Here is a 21,301-nt window from a genome sequence, read left to right as displayed (position 1 = left end):
CTCCAAGCCACTTGCCCTTCCCTTGGTCATTTCACAGATATTTCTTCTCCCTTGTACCAGCTCAGAGGACAACCAGAGAGACAGAAGTGTGAGTTCCCTGCTCTCGGTGTGTTTGGAGTGTCAACACCAGCAGCGACACAGGCCCAGAGAGGAGGGGTCTGAGGGGAAGCTCTGCATGGGGAGTGCGTGGGGGGCTGGCGGGGGACTGTGCCCCAGGGTCATATGTTGCAGTATAGGGAGTTGTGGGGGCAGGATATGTGGATAATGTGTGTGGCTTTGGGTTAGAGATCCTGAACCTACAGGAGTCAAACTGGTTCCAAGCAGCATTTCCTGTCAGTTACCTATCTCCATTTCTAGGTTGGTTTTGTGACAGTAAGCATTCCTGGATCTTTAATACTGCTGCTTTTATTTCTAAGAGCGGTTATTAGAGGAGGGATTGCTCGTCTGTGGATGCCGTTGTCACATGGTCGTTAGGCTCTCAGTCCTTATGGTCCCTAAAGCCTTTGGACGCTGAACATCATTAGCTACCTTTGTCTTCTTCAACTTCTTCTCTGCCTTTTCCTCTCTTCCTTCTTCACTGCCTTCTTTTTTGACAACATGAGCAACATAAAGTTATATTTTCATTTGCCTAATTAGTGAGATTGAGCATATCTTCATAGACTGATTGACCACATGAATTTCCACATGAATATCTCCTCTCGGGAGGACAGGATTTCAATGGATAGAAAGATGGGGAGTGAGGAGTGGGAAGGGACGAGAATGGGAAGAGAACCTAAAGGAAAAGCTGGCATGTCAGGGATGCCAGGTGTCCCGGAAGCCACAGAGAGGTTGGGTGGCAGGAGGTACGGCTGGGAAAGTGAGAAGTAGCCAGCCCTGGGGGCCTCACACCCGCTCTGAGCGCTCAGATTTCCCCCTGTGGGCCATGGTGAGGTCCGGCAATGGGGGTCCTCTTCTGGGTGGCTTTAGAAGAATACTGGTGACCGCAGGTACCAGTGACTGAGAAACTGGATCAGTGCAGTCAAGGACTGAGTTACGGAGGACCCGAACTAGGTTAATGGCAGTGTGACTAGAAATCGAGAACGAGGACATTGACAGGATATGGAGCAGGGGGGAGGGGCACAACTGTGGCTCTGGGTGGCTTGCTGCCCTGGTTATTTGTGGACACCAGGAGAGCAGGGAATGGACAGGCTCTCATTAGCCAATTAGCTGCTGACTGTAGCTTTTCAGTAGTTCTCTGAGGTAGAGGTCACCCTTGTTGACCATCGGGGACATCAGGCTTAGGTAGTATACCTAAGAGGGGCTGCATTGGAGGGAAAAGGATAAATGTCATACTTCTTGAGTTTTAGAGACGGCTGCCGATCAGAGAGTATGCTCTTTGCGTGGGGACTGGGGCCTTCCCAACATGACCTGGGGAAGTGCCACAGGCTTTTTCAGGGGTCAATGGAAATACTTGGGAACTCAATACAATACTAATTATTATTAGTATTGCCTCCAAAATTATGAAAACTATAAAATCAGAATCAGTATATCCTTAATCCAACATTTGTAAAATCTACAATAGCATTAGATCGGGCTTTTTTGTTTACAAGAATTCTGTTATGCACATACTTAGTTTATGCTTGCCCAATTATAAGCAAATATACATTGGTATGTGTGTGTATATTTCTGTATAATCTCATATACATTATAATAAATGATTGAATTCCCCTAAATATAATAAATAATTGAAAGACACTTAACCGGTATAATTCCCTTATTCCTCGGGACATCCTTACGTGGTAGATCCTACTACCCCTACTTAACGAGTGCGGAAACTAAGTCTGAGAAGACGTGCCTGATTTCACAGTTAGCAACAGCAAAACCGAGATTCAGACCCAGAAAGCCTAACTCCGGAGCCAAACTTTTAATCTCCTGGCCATATTGCCTTGTGAATGAGCGTGTTCTCCGACAAAGGAAATAGAAAAGAGGTAAGGGCCTTAAGAGGGAGCTCATGGTAAAGAAGCGGAGGATTTTTGTGAACACACACACACACACACACCTTCCTCCACCTGGAGAGGTGAAAATAAGAATCTTCCATGATTTTATAACTTGTTACCATCTGCAAATAGGTCACATTCTCAGGTACTGGGGCTTGATACTGGAACAGCTCCCTTTGGGGACATATTCTTCACTTCTGTTCGTTTCCCTGGGTGACTGAAAAGCATTGAGTCCTTTTAGTTTGACCCCGAGGGTTTAAGAGGACAGGGTGTGATGGGGTCTCCTAGACTGCACACACGGCCACCCCTGGTGAGTGCCTGCGTCACTTCACGGTGTCAGTCTCATCTGCGTAATGGGAAGAACTTCCCAGCTAGTGCAGGAATGAACCGCTTGGCCTGTTGACTTGTTTATTCCTCCCCAAGCTTAGCCTTTGCCTTCCTCTCTGCAGAAGCCGATCCAGCCATGGCGACCCCCTCTGCTGCCTTTGAGGCCCTTATGAATGGAGTGACGAGCTGGGATGTCCCTGAAGATGCCGTCCCATCTGAACTGCTTCTCATTGGAGAGGCCTCCTTCCCCGTGATGATGAACGACATGGGCCAGGTCCTCATTGCCGCGTCCTCCTATGGCCGAGGCCGCCTGGTGGTGGTGTCCCACGAGGACTACTTGGTGGAAGCCCAGCTCTCTCCCTTTCTCCTCAATGCAGTGGGGTGGCTCTGTTCTTCCCCTGGGGCTCCAGTTGGGGTACACCCATCCCTGGCAGCCCTGGCCAAAATCCTCGAGGGCTCTGGATTGGAGGCGAAGCTTGAGCCAGAAGTGGAAGACTCCCTGGGGGTTTACTGCATTGACGCCTACAATGAGACCATAACTGAGAAGTTGATCAAGTTTATGAAACGTGGAGGAGGCTTGCTCATCGGAGGCCAGGCCTGGGATTGGGCCAACCAGGGCGACGATGAAAGGGTTCTGTTCACATTCCCTGGGAACCTCGTGACCAGCGTGGCGGGCATATACTTCACCGACAACAAGGGAGACACGAGTTTCTGCAAAGTGTCTAAGAAGATGCCCAAGATCCCAGTCCTAGTCAGGTGAGTGCATTCCCACAGCAGGGAGCTGGTCCCAGGTTAAGAAGCAGACACTGTCCTTGTGTTCAGGTTACTCCCAGACTAAACAGAACAGAACCTGGCACTCAGACGTGGATTCTCCATAAATCATCCAGATAGTAAGAATACCCTGAGTCACAGGAGAGACAGGGTCTCCATTGCTGCTGCCTACTTATTTCTTTGAGGGGAGAAATTTCTTAGTGGCCATATTTCACTCAGCATCTAGCTTAATAAAATAACCATGTGGGATCCCAGAGTTTGCACGGCTAACCTGGGAAGGTTCATAGCAGAAGGCTGTTTGCAACTGAAATGTGAGGAAAAAGAAAATAGACATGAGGTGCCCTATACGACTGTTTAGAGAGCCGTGGCAAAGGTTTTAATATGTCCAGCTGGGTGGGATTAGGATGGCAGCAAGAAGCAGAGAAAACAGAAAAGACAGCACAGGTTGTCTACACTCAGTCTAGGAGTTAGGAGAGGGTATCCTCTCTTGGTCGGTGCCCAGTAAACATTGACTGGATAGATAAGCAGATGAATGGATGAAAGAGATTAGAAGCTGGCGGGCCCAGGAGTAGGAAAAGTGCACCAGGACACACCCTGTATTGCATGTTAAAGCTCTCACAGCCCTGGCCAGATAGCTCAGTGGGTTAGGGCATCATCCTGAAGCAGAGGCTGCTGGTTTGATGCCCAGTCAGGACACCTACAGGAACAGATCAATGTTCCTATCTTTCTCTCCCTTCCTCTCTAAAATCAATAAAATAAACATTAAAAAAAAAAAACTCTTGTAGTGGGTTAATAGGGCATACCAGGGCTGCTAGAGGGACAAGGAACGAATGAGTCATGCCTCTCCTTGGCAAGGACCTCCTAGAACACCCCACAGCTCCATTCTCACACGTGCAATGAGGGGAGGCACAGTGCTCAGAGGCATACTGATTGATCCAGTTGATCAAACTTCAATGATCTTGGAATAGGAAGGTAAGACTTGGCCATAGTTTTACTTCTTACCAGCCTAATTCCCCCTTAGTTGCCTTAAAAGTTGTTTTTCTCTCCCAAAACATACCTCTTTTTCCTTTGGCTATGCCTAAATCATCTCTCCTACGCAGTGATTCCAACTCGGGGGTGGTTAGGTCATCTGTGTACGTGTGTGTATGTGTGTGTATGCATGCACATTTGTGCATGTACATGCAATCAACTTGAAAGCTAATGCTTAAGAAAACATCTGATTTAATAAAGGAAGTGTGTAGAATCTATAGTGGAGATTACAGGTTACTATATTGGTGATTTACTAGGTAAGATTGCATCGCACCTCCTGACTCTTTGCTTTTATAGGGAGGTACATTACTCACACATTAGGTGGGCAATTTTTTGACCCGTGGATGAATTGAGGGTGGTAACAGTCATTTTCCTGAGATTACTGGTTGAAGTGAAGTAAGCCGAAGAAACTAAAGTGCAAATATTAACTACTGCCCACTGTTGAGCGCTTGGCCCTTCCTCCACTCCTGCTGTGATAGGTAATGTCATACAAAATACCTTCCAAGCACTTTAGAAATGCTAGACAGCACAAGACACTGAGATGCTTCTGTTAGAATTCAAGAAGATGATTTCCATCACCAGCTGAATGAGGTTTCGATTAAAAGCCCCTGTGGGTTTAGCCACTCTGCCAAAGTGTCTTGTGACTTATTTTTAAACCCTCCTTTGTACAGATGAGTGCAAATTAACCTATCACCTTTAATCTCATTATTTGCGAGTTTCTTACCAAATTAAATTCTAAACAATACCTTGGAATTCTCTCCACCTTCTAAAATTAGAGTCCATAGGTCTTATTAAGGTGAATCAAATTCTTTCAGAAGGAGTTACTACCTTTCATGATCAGAAAAATAAAACTATAAGTGGTAAAATCTTGTGATCTACTTTTAGCGTGATAAGAATACCCACCAGATGTCAGGACGTGAGCCTCATAGTCACTGCCCTACCTTCCTACAAGTGTCGTGATATACAGTTAGATCACTTAGTCTCTGTGTCTGAAGCTGCCTGTAGTCTGTTCCCTTGAGCAATCTCTCCATGTGCAGAGCCAGTCCCACCTTCTTCTTATTAAGAATTTCATATGGACAGGCACCGGGTCCACTGTCATAAACTACCCGCAGCCCCACCACAGAACTTGGGATTCTAGTAAGATTTCATGTGCCGCCCTGGCCGGTTGGCTCAGCGGTAGAGCGTTGGCCTAGCGTGCGGAGGACCCGGGTTCGATTCCCGGCCAGGGCACACAGGAGAAGCGCCCATTTGCTTCTCCACCCCTCCGCCGCGCTTTCCTCTCTATCTCTCTCTTCCCCTCCCGCAGCCAAGGCTCCATTGGAGCAAAGATGGCCCGGGCGCTGGGGATGGCTCTGTGGCCTCCGCCTCAGGCGCTAGAGTGGCTCTGGTCGCAACATGGCAACGCCCAGGATGGGCAGAGCATCGCCCCCTGGTGGGCAGAGCGTCGCCCCATGGTGGGCGTGCCGGGTGGATCCCGGTCGGGCGCATGCGGGAGTCTGTCTGACTGTCTCTCCCTGTTTCCAGCTTCAGGAAAAAAAAAAAAATGGAAAAAAAAAAAAAAGATTTCATGTGCCCTTGAAAATGCACCGACTTTGGAGAAGGCAGACTTTAATAACTTGACAAGCTCTGTTGGGGGCTTGCTCTAAACCACTGAGCCTGAGCTAACCTCTCTAAGCCTCATCTCTAAAGTGGGATGACTAATGACTACCTTCCAGGGTGGTGAGAACTGAATGAATTAAGCAACATGCCCAAAGTACCTGAGACATTTTCATTATTTGACATCCTGTCTCCCTGCTATGGTATGATGCGTGTGATGTCATGACTACTGCTTCCAACCAGTGAAAATCACCGGCATCCATCCTGCTGCTGCTTTTTCCCAAATCACATGCATTGTCTGAATTGTATTAAGTATTGAGATTCTAATTGATATTGTTACCTGCTTCTTCCATCAAATGGAGACTACACCATCATGACAGATAGCCACATTTTACCCCCTTTATACGCTTAAAAATAGAAACAGGTACTAGACACCGATAAGCTATCGATGCAGATTAAACATATCATGAGATAACCAATCTTAGGGACATTTCAGGAGAATCAACCAAAATATTTTTTCTACTCTGTCTTTCAGATAAAAAGGCCTTTGTCTCATTTTAACCCAAATTGCAGACTTCTATTTAAGAGTTCTAACTCTATGTATGTTTCATTTGTACATTCATTTAGCCAGCATTGGTTGAGTAGATACTATATCTCAGGCACTATTTCTTATTTCAAGAAAATGATTTCAAAGATCTGAGAGTTAGAAGCCAGTAAAAGCCCCACTAAGCTGACTTCTGAGTCCTTCGACATGCCCCATCAGTTTTTTAGTACCTAACTTCTGGAGCAATGAGAGGTGGCAAGTTTACCTTGTCCATTTCCTGTCCCAAACCTGGATTCAGCCGTTTCTCTGAGGAATCCTTCCTGTTAGTGGTGAACGGTATTTAGAAACCAAGTTCATCCAGGTATGCTCATGGCTGTTGGACTCATCACTTCTGGACCCCTAAGAAGACAGAGCCAAGAAATGTATATATTTTAATTCTAAATCCATACCAAATATAATTCAAATTTAATCCAAAACCGCAGAATTCTTCTCCTCCACCCACTCCATATTGTATCTTCCTTCTCCCATAGTGAGAAGACCGGTTTCCAATAACCTCAGTATGTTCTCATTTGCTGTCCTACAGTGCACACAAAATAAACATGTGATTACTATTTCCATACTATTACCAACAGAAAACAAAGTTAAGGTCAAGATTTTTTTTTTGTAGTTTTCTTCTTCTTCTTTTTATTCTCCAAATATACTGCACAGAGCATAGAAAGTTTAAGTATTGTGTTCAAAAATTACCTGGGTTGGTTTTACATTTGTTCCTATCTGTTGATTCAATCTTAATGTCTGAATGTGTAAATGATGAACAAGGTTACAACAGCAGAATGCACATCCTTTATAAGTATATATGAAATATTCATGAAGCAAGACCATATGTTATGCCATAAAATGTCTCATCAAGATTAAAAGGTTTGAAGTCATACTTAGTATATCCTGATCACAATGGTATTGAATTAGAAATCAAAAACATAAGCATATCTGGAATACCTAAATATCTGTAAGTTTTTAAAAAAAACACAAATATTCTGTAAGTCAAAGAAAAAACTACAAAGGAAATTAGAAGATATTTTGAACTGAATACAAAATGAAAATGCAGCATGTCAAAATTTGTGGAATGCAGTTAAAGCAGTGCTTAGAGAGAAATTTAAATGCTTTTTATTAGAACAGTAAAAATTTTAAATTCAGTGGTCTAAGTTGCCACATTAAATATCTAAGAAAAAAATAAAAAATCAAATTAAACCCATAATATGTGGAAGGAATAAGAAGATAAGGAAGATGAGAAACAATAAAATCAAAAGCCAGTTAATAGAGTAAAAGTGATAAATTTCTGGTATACTGGTTACAACAATAAAAGCGATAATGCAAATTACAAATTTCAGGAATGGAATAAAGAACATTGACACAGATCCTACAGATATTAAAAGGATAATAAGACAATATTATAACAACTTGATGCCAACAAATTTGACAATTTGGATGAAATGGACAAATTTCCTGACAGACAAAAACTACTAAAACTGACACCAGAAGAAACAGAAAGTATACATCAAATGAGTTGAGCTATAATTAAAAACACTTTAATACTAAATGCAGTGCAGTAACCTGGATTCAATCCTAACAAATATTAGTGGGAAAACTGGTGAAATTTGTACAAAGGTTAGAGTTTAGGTAATAGTATTTTACCAATGTTAGCTTCTTAGTTTTGACAAATGTGCTAAGATTATATAACATGTTAATATTAGGGAAACTAGGTGAAGGGTATATAGGAACTCCCTGTACTATATTGTCAACTTTTATATTTTTTATTTTAAAATAAAAAATTTGTTTAAAATTAATGTAAAAAATATACCCCCTCAAAAATCCTCCAAATCCAGAGAAATTCCTTGATGAATTGTATCAAACATTCAAGGAACAAATACACTAACCCTCTGTGTAGTCTTCCAGAAAATAGAGGAGAGAAGAAAAATTTTTTGGAACTTGATTTATTAAACCAGTATTTTTCTGGGACCAAAACCAGAAAAAGACCTTGCAAGAAAAGAAAACAGTCTCCCTCATGAACATAGATGCAGAGACTATTTTTTGAAATATTGTGAATAGAATATTATAATACATGAAAAGGATAATACATCACAACCAAGTGGGCTTATCTTAGGAATGCCTGGCTGGTTTAACACTCCAACATCAAGTTAATTCACATGTTAACAGAAAGAATGAGAAAACCATATAATTCAACACATGCACAAACACAAAAAAGCACTTAACAAACTTTAATACCCCACTGTGATAAAATTTTAGCAAACTAAAATTATAAAGGAACTTCTTCAATGTGGAAGGACTCACCTCTGAAAAACTGATAGCGAAGAATGGACTTAACAGTGAAATATCCTAAGACTAAGAGTAAGGAAAGGAAGAATGTCTGCTCTCACCATTTTTAGTCAAATTGTACAAAAGATCTTGCAATAAGACAAGTAAAAGAAAGCATAGAGATTAAAAATTAAGAAGTGCATCTGTGTTTATTTGCAGAAGGCATGATCACCCATGTAAAAAAAATTTTCAGTCTATAAAACTACTATCATAATCTAGTTGAGCCAGGTGGCAGGATATAAGGTCAACATACAAAAATCAATTATGTTTTTATATATGAGCAGCCAAAAAATGATCATTGAAATTAAAAATGTGGCATCAATTAAAACAGGACCCAAAAATCATAAAAGAGTAATGGATAAATTCAACAAAACATGTTACCAGATCTTTATGTTGAAAACTACAAAACATTGAGAAATATTTAATAAAACCTAAAAAAATGGAGAAATACACCATGGTGATGGATCAGAACACTCAATATTTTTAAGATGTAAAATTTCCTCCAAATGACATACAGATTCAATGCAATCCCAAGCAAAGTTAGAATTGATTCTAAAAGTATATGCCCATGAAAAAAACTAACATGACCTAATTTCAAGACTTACTAGAAAGCTAAAGTAATCAAACCACTCACTGTGGTTTTGGCATAAGGAGACACATGCAGATGTATGAAAGACTAGAAAGTTAAAAAATAGACCCACAGTTTTATGCTCAATTATTTTTTGGCAAAGGTGCCACGGTAATTCAATGTGGAAAAGAGTATCTTTTCAACAGATGGCTCTAAAACCTTTATGGGGGAAATAAAGTGAATCTTAAAATGTATCCTACTCCATACAAAATAAATAATTAAAAATAGATCTAGACTTAAATGCAGAAGTTAAAATTCACTGTTTTTCGGCGTTGCCTTCAGCTGCCACAATCTTACCAAATACAAGTGACATAACCAGCTCTGGGGTCTCAAGCATATAGAGGTCACTCTGCCCCCATCTCCTAATAATTGCACTACGTATCCAGCCCCCATCTCCATTGTGAACAGGAACAGTCGGTGCTCAGAAAAACCACAGGGCGTGGATATGCGTCACTCCCGTAGGCTGGCAATGAATGGGTGGAGGGCTGGGTGTAGACAGTCCTCTTGGGTTCAGGAAACAGGAGGGTCTCACTAGAGTTGAGGCCAGTCAGTTCCCCTGGTCCACACTGAGATACACACTGAGATAATAGTGATTCTAATAGCACCATACACTCAGCTGTTCAGGAGTTTATTTGCAGAAACTGAATTGCATGAAATTTATAAATAAGACTCTTTAGAAGGATGAAAATATGATTTCCCATTCAGTTCTTTATATAATGCTTAAAGGACACTTTTAACACTTGTATCTAGAATATCTAACATACAGTGTTGGATGAACCCAGCAAGGCTTTCTTCGGGGTTTCCTTTGGAGAATTTGTACACAGAGAATGTGCTGAGCAGAATGAATGCTGAGTGTCTCTCCCCCCCAGCACCTCGTCTTCCCTTAAAGGAGTCCCCACACCCAGTGATATCAGATCTGTCCACGTGGTTCTCCCAGCTCTCCTGGAAGAGCTAACAATGGTAATATTAGCAAAGCTGATGCTAGCTAGACTCTGTTCTAAGAGCTCCATGCAGAGTCTCTCCTTTAAGAGAACACGTGTCTACTTTGCAGCTGTGAAGACGATCTCTCCGAGGACAGAGATGAGCTACTGCATGGGATTTCAGAGTTGGACATCAGCAACTCGGATTGTTTCCCGTCCCAGCTGCTCGTGCATGGGGCTTTGGCCTTTCCACTGGGGTTAGATTCCTACCATGGCTGTGTCATAGCGGCCGCCCGCTATGGCCGGGGCCGGGTGGTCGTTATGGGCCACAAGGTCTTATTCACCGTCAGTAAGCTGGGCCCCTTTCTGCTGAATGCGGTGCGCTGGCTGGATGCAGGCCGCCGAGGCAAGATCGTGGTGCAGACAGAACTGAGGACAATGAGCAGCCTGCTTGCAGTGGGGGGCATAGACACCAGCATCGAGCCCCACCTGACCAGTGATGCCAGTGTCTACTGCTTTGAGCCTGTGAGTGATGTGGGAGTCAAGGAGCTGCAGGAGTTTGTAGCCGAGGGCGGGGGACTGTTTGTTGCAGCCCAAGCCTGGTGGTGGGCCTTCAAGAACCCCGGAGTGTCCCCTCTGGCTCGGTTCCCAGGAAACCTCCTTCTCAACCCCTTTGGTATCAGCATCACAAGCCAAAGCCTCAATCCCGGGCCCTTCCGCACCCCGAAAGCGGGGATAAGGACCTATCACTTCCGCTCCACCCTGGCCGAGTTCCAGGTTATAATGGGCAGGAAGCGAGGGAACGTGGAAAAGGGATGGCTGGCGAAGCTGGGGCCGGACGGCGCGGCCTTCCTGCAGATCCCCGCGGAGGAGGTCCCCGCCTACATGTCTGTGCACCGGCTGCTGCGGAAGCTGCTGAGTCGGTACCGGCTCCCGGTGGCGACCCGGGAGAACCCAGTTATCAATGACTGCTGCAGGGGGGCCATGCTCTCCCTGGCCACGGGGCTGGCCCACTCCGGAAGTGACCTCTCTCTATTAGTCCCAGAAATCGAAGACATGTACAGCAGCCCCTATCTGCGCCCCTCAGAATCTCCTATCACCGTGGATGTCAACTGCAACAATCCAGGTATGGAATGAGGAGGGGGGAGCTCAGGGTTGAGGGAGCCAGGAGACCGGGGTATGATGACTTAGCTCACTTCAGGGACCCGGTCACCTCCAGGAGGCACCTCCACCCTCTGCTATGCATTTTTAAGAGACGGAGGTTGGGGCATTAAGTAAGGTTTGCAAGAGTTGAGTTAGGGCAGTGTGGAGGGGGAAAGATGGGCAGAGCTGGCAATGGGGCCGTGGAGATGGTGGGTGGAGCTAGAACCACAGAGGAGAGGGGTCAAGTCGGCCCTGTGCTTTCTGACAGGCACCCGATATTGCTGGATGAGCACCGGGCTCTACATACCTGGACGGCAAATCATAGAGGTCTCACTGCCTGAAGCCTCTGCCTCTGCGGACCTGAAGGTAAGGCCATACCCCCTCCCCCCAGGAAACGTGGAATCCAAATGTTCTTGCTCTCACAGTTGACGTCTTACTTGATCCTCATAAAAACCCTATTGGCAATATGGGGGGGTGTACTTTTAACCCCATTTTAAGGATGATGCAATTAAGGTGCAGAACAGGTAACAGATTGAATAAAATGTATAGATATATACAAGTGGTCCCTCGTCTATCACGGGGGTTAGGTTCCAGAACCCAACCCCCCCCCCCATAGGCAAAAATCCACGAAGTAGCGACCTTATATTTATTTTATTATTTATATATAGTTTAAAGCTTTATAAACCCTCCCCAAACTCATAAACCTTTCCCACACTCTTATAAATACTTCCTATGCTCTTAAACACTTTCTATACTCTTAAACTTACACAATTTTAACAACATATAAAATTCTATATGGGTACTCACCAGTGAATGTACTACAACTTGAATGATGAAGATGATGATGAATTAGCCATGCAGTACTGGTGACGATGAAGGTGACGATGATGGAGATGAATGTACTGCACATCCAAGAAGAGCACTACAGCTTATTTTACCACAAAAATAATTAAAATAATAAATATATAAAAATACCTATATATCGTAAAATCCTGTGATATAGCAAAAAATCCGCAATACAAAATTAGATATATACAATTTAAAAATCCATAATACAGTGAGACTGTGAAAAGTGAACCATAATACGGCGAGGGACAACTGTACATGATATGTATATGTCAGAGTCCAGGACTCAAACCTAAGCACTTTCTGACCCTGAAGTTCTGTGTGTTCCTCTGACGTCATGGAGTAGGAGACCGAAAAGACGCCGTGTGGGAGAACCCCTGGCACACAGTGGAATTCAGCAAGCCTCAGTTCACTTCCCCCCCATCCACCTCTCCCTCAGGAGCACAAGGCCTTCCAGACTCCGGCTTCTTCTTCAGACGCCAAAGACTGCTCCTTGTTGGCCCCGTCCCCCCTCAGCTGTCACGTGCACATACACACACAGACTAGGTTGCCGCACTGCTCTGTCTCTCCCGAGAGGCGCTGTGACAGTTAGGACCTACTCTGTGTCTGCATCTATCCTGGAACTTGATAGCATATACTTGAGAGAGAACAATTCCAGGGCTCCACCAAAGACAGGGGTCACTCCATCTGTTCAGGAAGGGGGGCCTTGGAGATCAGGAGGAACTGAATCAGCCCCACTGGGCCTCCTCTCAAGTCAGCAAAGGCTGGACCCTCTCCATCCCGTTAGCAACACTAAAGTCCCCACCATGGAACACCTGGTACCCCTCACACCAGTGTCTCAACATCACCCTAGTGGAGCTGTCTGGCTCCCCTGGGGGGATATTTACACACGATTCGGTCCATGCCACCTAAGGAATGATGCGATTCATAGGGTTAGCACATGTGGCTCATATACAGGAGGGAGGCTGGGGTCGTACAGCCCACCTTCCACTGCACATGCCCTGATGTGACTCGGGGGTGGGGTGGGGTCTCTCTGCTCCAGGTCCAGATTGGCTGCCACACTGACGACCTGACCAGGGCCAGCAAGCTGTTCCGAGGCCCACTGGTGATCAACCGGTGCTGCTTGGACAAGCCCACGAAGTCGATCACCTGCCTCTGGGGCGGCCTGCTCTACATCATCGTGCCTCAGAACAGCAAGCTGGGTTCTGTGCCCATCACCGTGAAGGGCGCCGTGCACGCCCCATTCTACAAGCTGGGTGAGGGGAAGTGGTGGCGTGAACCCTGGCGAGTGGAGAGCTGGGGTGAGGAGGTCACTGGTCGTTCGGTGCAGGAAGAGAGAGTTGGATTGGAGGATGGGAGGAAGATAAGCCTCCTTAGATTCAGCTTTGGGGCCAAGGAGATAGACCAAACCATATCCATGGGGACATCACAGGAGGATGGAGAGGGGGACGTGGTTGATCACGACCTTAGTGTTCTCCTCCTGGGGTTCAAGTTACGTGTTGTAACCTCAGGGGTTTGGAAAAGGGCGTTTCAAGCCCCTGGCCTCTCTTCGCAGGGGAGACATCGCAGGAGGAGTGGAAGAGGCGTCTCCAGGAGAACCCAGGTCCCTGGGGAGAGCTGGCTACGGACAACATCATCCTGACAGTGCCAACCGCCAACCTCCGCACACTGGAGAACCCGGAGCCGCTGCTTCGCCTCTGGGACGAGGTGATGCAGGCGGTGGCACGGCTGGGGGCGGAGCCCTTCCCCTTGCGGCTGCCGCAGAGGATTGTCGCTGACGTGCAGATCTCAGTAGGTGGGTGCCCTGGTCGAAGCAGCCCCTTCGCACCCTGCCCCTGAAGGACTTCTTTTCTTCCAACAGCCATGCGGTGGGTGGCCAGCAGGGTAAAAAGGTTTTTCTAGCAAGACATATGAGATGTAAGCCTTGCTATTTAAATCAAAGAGAAAAAATGTAATTGGAAAAACATAGACTCAGTGACTTCCTTTCACAAAAAAATTGGAAACTACCTAAATCTCCAACAATTATGGAATGGTTAAATAACATATTGTGTGTACCCTCAGCACACTGAGGAAGACATTTTGATAGCTTTTTACCAGTGGGCCAAGCGGTCTAAAAAATTGAGGGAAGGGGTATCTATAGAAATTAAGGAACCATGGACATTGCTCAGGACCCCACTTTTCTTGGGTTATATAGATGATCCCTATAAAGTAATGTCAAAGGGAGCAACTCCACATCTAAATAATGAGAAGGGGAACACCCTCAGTGAGTCCTTAATGCTGAGAAAAAAGTATAATGACACAGGTTCGCATGGGCAGGGCACTCAGAAAAAGAGAAAAACTGAACAGTGGCAGGAACAGCGATGTGCGACCTGCATCACGTGCGGTGAGCACACGGCCTCAGGTCAGAGTGAGGGTGAAGGCGTCACCACAGGACGAGAGGAAAAGGAGGAAAGCCTGGGGGGGTCTGGGTTTGGAGTGGCCATCTGAGCCGTATAGGGTTCAGAAGTCATCGGGGCTACTGGGTATTTTGGGAGACACAAAACGGAGAACTTTGGAAGACGTGTGGGGAGCGTGCTAACCCCTCTTCCCCCCTGCTCTGTGTCGCAGGCTGGATGCATGCGGGGTACCCCATCATGTGCCATCTGGAGTCGGTGCAGGAGCTCATCAATGAGAAGCTCATCAGAACCAAGGGGCTCTGGGGCCCTGTCCACGAGCTGGGCCGCAACCAGCAGCGGCAGGAGTGGGAGTTCCCCCCGCACACCACCGAGGCCACCTGCAACCTGTGGTGTGTGTACGTGCACGAGACGGTCCTGGGCATCCCCCGAGGCCGTGCCAACATCGCCCTGTGGCCCCCAGTCCGGGAGAAGAGAGTCAGAATCTACCTGAGCAAGGGTCCCAACGTGAAAAACTGGAATGCGTGGACAGCACTGGAAACATACTTACAGGTACTCTGGGTAACAGCGGAGGGCACGGGAAACCCCTGCCATGGGGGAGCCAGAGCAGCATCGCCAGGTGACACACCTGTAGCCCAGGAGACCCCCCCACTACACCTGCCTCCCACACTAGGCCTCAGGAGACCCTGATAAAGCCCAGTAGTCACAGTCCTATTAGGAGGTGCCTCTCAGTGCATCATTTTGCATCACTCTAAGTCAGGGGTCCCCAAACTTTTTACACAGGGGGCCAGTTCACTGTCCCTCAGACCGTTGGCGGGCCGGACTATAAAAATAACTATGAACAAATCCCTATGCACACTGCACATATCTCATTTTAAAGTAAAAAAAAACAAAACAGGAACAAATACAATATTTAAAATAAAGAACAAGAAAATTTAAATCAATAAACTGACCAGTATTTCAATGGGAACTAATGGGCCTGTTTTTGGCTAATGAGATGGTGGTGCCCCTTCTGGAAGTGCAGCGGAGGCCGGATAAATGGCCTCAGGGGGCCACATGAAGCCCGTGGGCTGTAGTTTGGGGACCCCTGCTCTAAGTGGAGTTAACTGCCTCAGCCCCCCCCCACACACACACCCCAGAGCCTAAAGAGATGTATGAGAACAGATAGAAAGCACTGAGAAAGGTGCAATTAAAGCCAAACTGGGCTATTTAATAGCTATCAAAACCCAGACAGCCCTCCCCCCACAGACACACACCATCTCGGGATAGGACCTGCTCTTTCTCCACAGATGAGTATGCCATCTCATTATAACTTGGCTATGCCTCAGTTTCCATCTTATAGGCAACCCAAGATTGATCCCCCCCGGTGTGGACATGGAGGTTGCCTTTGCCTTGAATCATCATTCGGGCCCAGCCCCCAGACCTCCCCACATCCCTGGGTCAGCCCCCAGCTTCCTTGCAGAGTTTCATCACCTGAACTCTGGAACCCACCACTGGCCAAGCACACTGTATTCTGGTCCTTCCACCTGCTCGCACTCCTCTGGGTTCATTCCCACGGCCATGAGAATGACCATGACACTGCCGGGGACTCTCCTGAACCTTGTCACTGGGGCCACTTCACCCCAGGGACAGAAGTTCCTCATGTGTGCAATAAACTTGACGTTGTTCTAGGGACGTTAGTTCTCCCTAAAGCTCTGTAACCCAGCCTACAGGGACATTTCCAACGGCCTTGGGGCGGCTGCCTTTTCCTAAAATTAGACTTGTCTCAACTATGTAGTCTTCTGCTTCTACCGGACTCACTCCCCCGCCCCAGAGGCCATTTTGGTAGCTTGCAAATTGACAAAGACCTACAATTAAGGAGGATTATGTCACGATAAGACTAGGAGTTCCCCAAATATTGGGGTTCACTTTTACAAATATGAAAGATAGGAGGATTTTTTTTTTTCGCTTCAGCCCATTTTAAATCCTTGTGCAATACCCTATCACCACTTTCATGATCTAGTGAGACATATGGGTAATGATATTGGTGATAAACACTGATAACAATCCTTACAGTTATTACCACGGTCATCACTGATTGAGTGTCCACCTTGTGCCACGCTCTGCTAGCCAAGAGGCCCTCGTTAGAATATAGGAGAGTAGGGCATGAAGCCAGCAGGTAACACAGGAGAGAGGGTCCATCAGAGCTACGTGACTAGTGTGTTCGATGCTCTAAGTGCACCTAATCGGGTGTTTGCTGGAGCTTCCCGTGGTAGACCAGATGTCTCATCCTGCAACCTTCTTTCTCTTCCCAGCTCCAGGAAGCTTTTGGGTGGGAGCCATTCATCCGCCTCTTCACTGAGTATCGGAACCAGACCAACTTGCCCACAGACAATGTTGACAAAATGAACCTGTGGGTGAAGATGTTCTCCCACCAAGTGCAGAAGAACTTGGCTCCCTTCTTTGAGGCCTGGGCATGGCCGATCCAGAAGGAAGTGGCAACCAGCCTGGCCTATCTGCCTGAATGGAAGGAAAATATTATGAAATTGTACCTCCTCACACAGATGTAAGGAGTGCCCAACGAGGTGGCAGGTAGAAAGGTTTGGGGAGGGAGGCAGAGATGGGGATTCACTCCTCAATCTCTGTCTCTTAGAGTTCGAGCCTTGTCCACTGGGCTCATGGCCCCTGTATCTTATTACTTAGTTCTAGCTCTAGCAAGTGGGTTAAGAACACAGTGAGAAAGTGGAATCAGAATTTCTCAGGGGCAAGGCCTTCGGTTTATGAGTCTGGTTCCTCAGCTGTCAGACTCCCTCCTGACCTTATCTGGGCCAGTTCTGAGAGCCCTGGCTCTGTGTCTGGGCCAGCCCTTGGTTCACCATCATGCCCCATCACCTACAGAGAAGGGTTCTTACCTAGACTCTCTGGACTTCTTTCCAAAAACCCTGACCATAGACCGAAACACAAATCTACCATGAGCTCCCAGAGGACTCATATATTTTTGTGTCCTGGATAGTCTTCAAAGAGTATGAACAGCAGTCTGGTGAAACAGTGAAACAGAGCCCATAGCTAGGGTTAGCTCCCGGTACTCCCATTTCTTTGTGTATGAGATGAGGATAAAAATTCCTGCCCCACGGGGTTGTCATAAAGACTCAGATGGGTCATTCTGAGAAGGTTCGTGAACAAGTACATGCCATCTGAGGGGCTGCATCATTTTATGCTGGTTCAAAGGTAATGAACTGACCACCCCCCATAGCCTACAGGCTAAGATCAGCATCTCTCACGGTTGACTTCCTGCATCCAAATCCTGGTTCTTCCACCTGTTAGTTTTATGACTCTTGGCAGGTTCCTTAACTTCTCTGTGCCTCAATGTTCTCACTTCTAAAGTGGGATCTATCTCAGAATTATAGTGAGGATTAAATTTTAGTGCCTCTAAAAGTGATTAGAACCAGTGGCTGGCAGTTAGTAGGTACAGAGAATATGTCAGCTGCCATTAGCATTATCTAACTCACTCACAATCATTGGAGAGCTAGACTTCACTCTCAGATGGCTTTTATAAATGTAGGGTAATTAGCCCTGGCCAGTTGGCTCAGTGGTAGAGCATCGGCCTGGCGTGCAGAAGTCCCGGGTTTGATTCCTGGCCAGGGCACACAGGAGAAGCGCCCATCTGCTTCTCCACCCCTCCCCCTCTCCTTCCTCTCTGTCTCTCTCTTCCCCCTCCGCAGCAAGGCTCCATTGGAGCAAAAATGGCCCGGGAGCTGGGGATGGCTCTTTGGCCTCTGCCCCAGGCGCTAGAGTGGCTCTGGTCGCAACAGAGCGATGCCCCGGAGGGGCACAGCATCGCCCCCTGGTGGGCATGCCGGGTGGATCCTGGTCGGGCACATGCGGGAGTCTGTCTGACTGTCTCTCCCCGTTTCCAGCTTCAGAAAAATACAAAAAAATAAATAAATAAATAAATAAAATGCAGGGTAATTAATCCTGTGCCTTCCTAGCTTTCCTCCACTAGCCTCTGGAAGGAGTCTGGTAGGTTTCTTTACGACCTAAAGGAAGGGCTCTAAATTCTCAGGGTTTTTGTTGTTTTGTTTTGTCTACTGTATTTTTCTGAAGTGAGAAGCGAGGAGGCAGAGAGACAGACTCTCACATGCACCCAACTGGGATCCACCAAGCACGCCCACCAGGGGGCAATGCTTTGCCCATCTGGGGCGTTGTTCTGTTGCAACCAGAGCCATTCTAGTGCCTGAGGCGGAGGCCATGGAGCCCTCCTCAGCGCCTGGGCCAACTTTGCTTCAATGGAGCCTTGGCTCTGGAAGGGGAAGAGAGAGATAGAGAGAAAGGAGAGGGGAGGGGTGGAGAAGCAGGTGGGCGCTTCTCCTGTGTGTCCTGGCCAGGAATAGAACCCAGGACTTCCACACGCCGGGCCAATGCTCTAATGCTGAGCCAACCGGCCAGGGCCAATTCTCAGGGTTTTAAAAGCTACTTAGGGTTTGGTCTCTTTATTCAAGTCCATTGTTCATATAGAATTCCTTTTTTGATTAAAATCAAGAGTGGAAGTCACTTGAAAACCCAGAACAGTTCCACGGGGGTGCTTGTCTTTAGCAAATAGTGGACATCTGGCTTAGTCATGGTGTTTATATATCCTCAGTGACAGATTTCTAACACTGTCAAGAGTTACTAACTAGCTGGGCAGTTAAGTTCACACAGATAGAAAAATCTTTACTCTGGAACCAGAGAACTAGATATAACTGACTCGAGTTTCATTTAATTGCAACACATTCAAAGATTTTCTTAAATTTTCATCTAATTGTATCAGAAGCTCCTATTTCTTTGTAGTTTCAACTAGAATTGGGGCTCTATGATTACTGTTGTGTACATCCAGCCAGTTACTGATTGTTTTTATAGCTCACTTCTTTTTATTTAGTTATTTTAATGCACTATTATTAGAAATTGGGTGGATGTATAGATGATAATATTTGACTGAGATAATGTTTTTCTTTGGATTTTTTTTATGTCATAGCTCATAGAATCATTTCCCCTTATTTCATGACTATTTTTATTCAGGTGCTTTAAACATAGATGTTGACTATCTGTTCAACCTTTAAAATAGTTGCTATCAATTAGTGGGGTGTTGAGTATGTACCAAGTATTGGACTGTTTCCTTTATAGAGATTGTTTCATTTAATCTTCACTATAACCTCATGAGATGGAAACTCGCCACTCCCTTTTTAGGAATAAGCTGAAGGAGGGCGAGTGAAGTGCCTATGGCTACATTGCTACCAAGTGCTAGAGCTGGGATTTGAACACGGGCATTCAGATTACAGTGTGGGTGTCAGTAACCCCAGTGCTGTAAATAACCAAATAAATGAGGAAACAAAGATACCAACCAGCAAAACAGAGGGACCTTTCTGTCCCTACTTGCCCTCACTTTAGCTGCTTGTGCTTACCCCTCATCTAATTTTATCAGAATAAAAGGTCTCTTTGTTTATCCTAAACTCCAATTCAAAGAAAGAATTTGAGGTAGGCTCCTGAAGTGCTTTCCAATAGACAGAGCTGGGATGATCCCTATACTGTCAGCCAGGTCTTTTTAGGTCGCAGGTTATTCAGGTTTCGGTCATTCCTTCTAGGGTATCATGAAGGCATTCTATTAGCTTATTGGGTTTTAAATGATGGGTTATTTTGGTATAGTGCCTGACTCCCTAAAGTCCTTGACATTGCATATTCTCACAAGAGAAATTAGATCCTCAGTCATTTAGAATAATATTTATATCTAGTCTTGCCCTCTTTAATCCATTTTTAGCAGTACAGTCCCGGGGATGTTTTTATAATGTAAAGCTTCCTATTTAAAACCTTCCAGTGGTACTTTGAATTTAAGGTGATGAACTAACCATGTAAGTTTACCTCCCCTCCCTCTACAGGCCCCACTGAAATTAAAGTCAAGAAATACAAAAGGAAGCCGAAGGCATTTGGTTAAGAGTGAAAAAGACCTCAACACATTTCCAGAAGAGTGAAAGTGGATGAAGCATGAGAAGAAATGAAAGAGCAAAGGTACCTTTCAGACAGAAAATAAGCTGATCTGAACAACAGAACCCCAGAGAGACATGGGCACCAGGAAAGTCTAACTATTAAAGAATTATACCAGTTATAACATTGAACCCTATCCCATTCTACCCCATTGCTTGTGCATAGAACACAGGCAGTCAACTATTGGTACCAGTGAAAAATCTGTTGTTGCTGTTGTTGTTGTTATTGTTGTTGTTGTTATTCTTGTTGTCTACATAAAAGAATTGAATAAACTGCCCAGGGAGAGAGGCAAGAGTTGGTGCTCCAGAATGGAATTTCTCTTTTTGTGGAAATAAGTGACCCCCTAGCCTATCAACTAATTCTCTACTGACAGTTGAGATGCCACTCAAGATTCAAGTAACCAAGTGTTTCCAGAACATAGAAGAAGCTTACTGGAAAAACAGACCAAACCATTCAATGGCAGAGGAAACCCGCACCACTCCTCTCTAACAGTCAGCAGTTATATTGATACTTAAATACAAATGGTCAACTAGGAACTCCTAGACATTGAGCATTAGAATGGTGGGGGAGGGTGGGAGGGAGAACTAGGGGGGGGGGGAAGAAAACATTATCAGTTGGAATTAAAGAGATTTGAAAACTACAACAAATTCTGGAGGAAACAGTTAAAATGGAAAAGTATCTTTAAAAGATACTATATCTTCAGAGATGTCTGAGGTGTAGTTCTAAAATGAAGACAGGATGCTACAAAGAAAGGAAGACCTCTG

The 21,301-nt window shown here is 45.6% G+C and overlaps 1 protein-coding gene and 1 long non-coding RNA gene across 6 annotated transcripts in view; both read left to right on the top strand.

The window, feature by feature from the left end:
- TCAF1 (TRPM8 channel associated factor 1) overlaps positions 1-21,119 on the top strand; it is a 36,725-nt gene extending 15,606 nt beyond the window's left edge. For 3 of the 4 annotated variants that reach the window (XM_066362934.1, XM_066362935.1, XM_066362933.1), the window contains exons 2-9: positions 2,426-3,059; positions 10,293-11,287; positions 11,573-11,670; positions 13,193-13,406; positions 13,706-13,945; positions 14,758-15,095; positions 16,838-17,088; positions 20,432-21,119. In XM_066362934.1, coding sequence (XP_066219031.1) covers positions 2,440-3,059; positions 10,293-11,287; positions 11,573-11,670; positions 13,193-13,406; positions 13,706-13,945; positions 14,758-15,095; positions 16,838-17,088; positions 20,432-20,441 — 2,766 coding nt within the window. In that variant the 5' untranslated portion in view covers positions 2,426-2,439 and the 3' untranslated portion in view covers positions 20,442-21,119. Of the gene's footprint in view, positions 1-1,782; positions 1,968-2,425; positions 3,060-10,292; positions 11,288-11,572; positions 11,671-13,192; positions 13,407-13,705; positions 13,946-14,757; positions 15,096-16,837; positions 17,089-20,431 lie in introns of all 4 variants that reach the window. The other variant, XM_066362936.1, reaches the window with a different exon arrangement.
- Positions 1-21,301, top strand: part of LOC136391341 (uncharacterized) — a 179,519-nt gene that overhangs the window by 52,423 nt on the left and 105,795 nt on the right. The window lies entirely within an intron of this gene.

This window comes from Saccopteryx leptura, chromosome 2, assembly GCF_036850995.1.
Source record: "Saccopteryx leptura isolate mSacLep1 chromosome 2, mSacLep1_pri_phased_curated, whole genome shotgun sequence".
Taxonomy (NCBI): Eukaryota; Metazoa; Chordata; class Mammalia; order Chiroptera; family Emballonuridae; genus Saccopteryx; species Saccopteryx leptura.
Note: the sequence above shows the minus strand (reverse complement) of the source record. Positions and strands in the feature narration are given on the sequence as shown.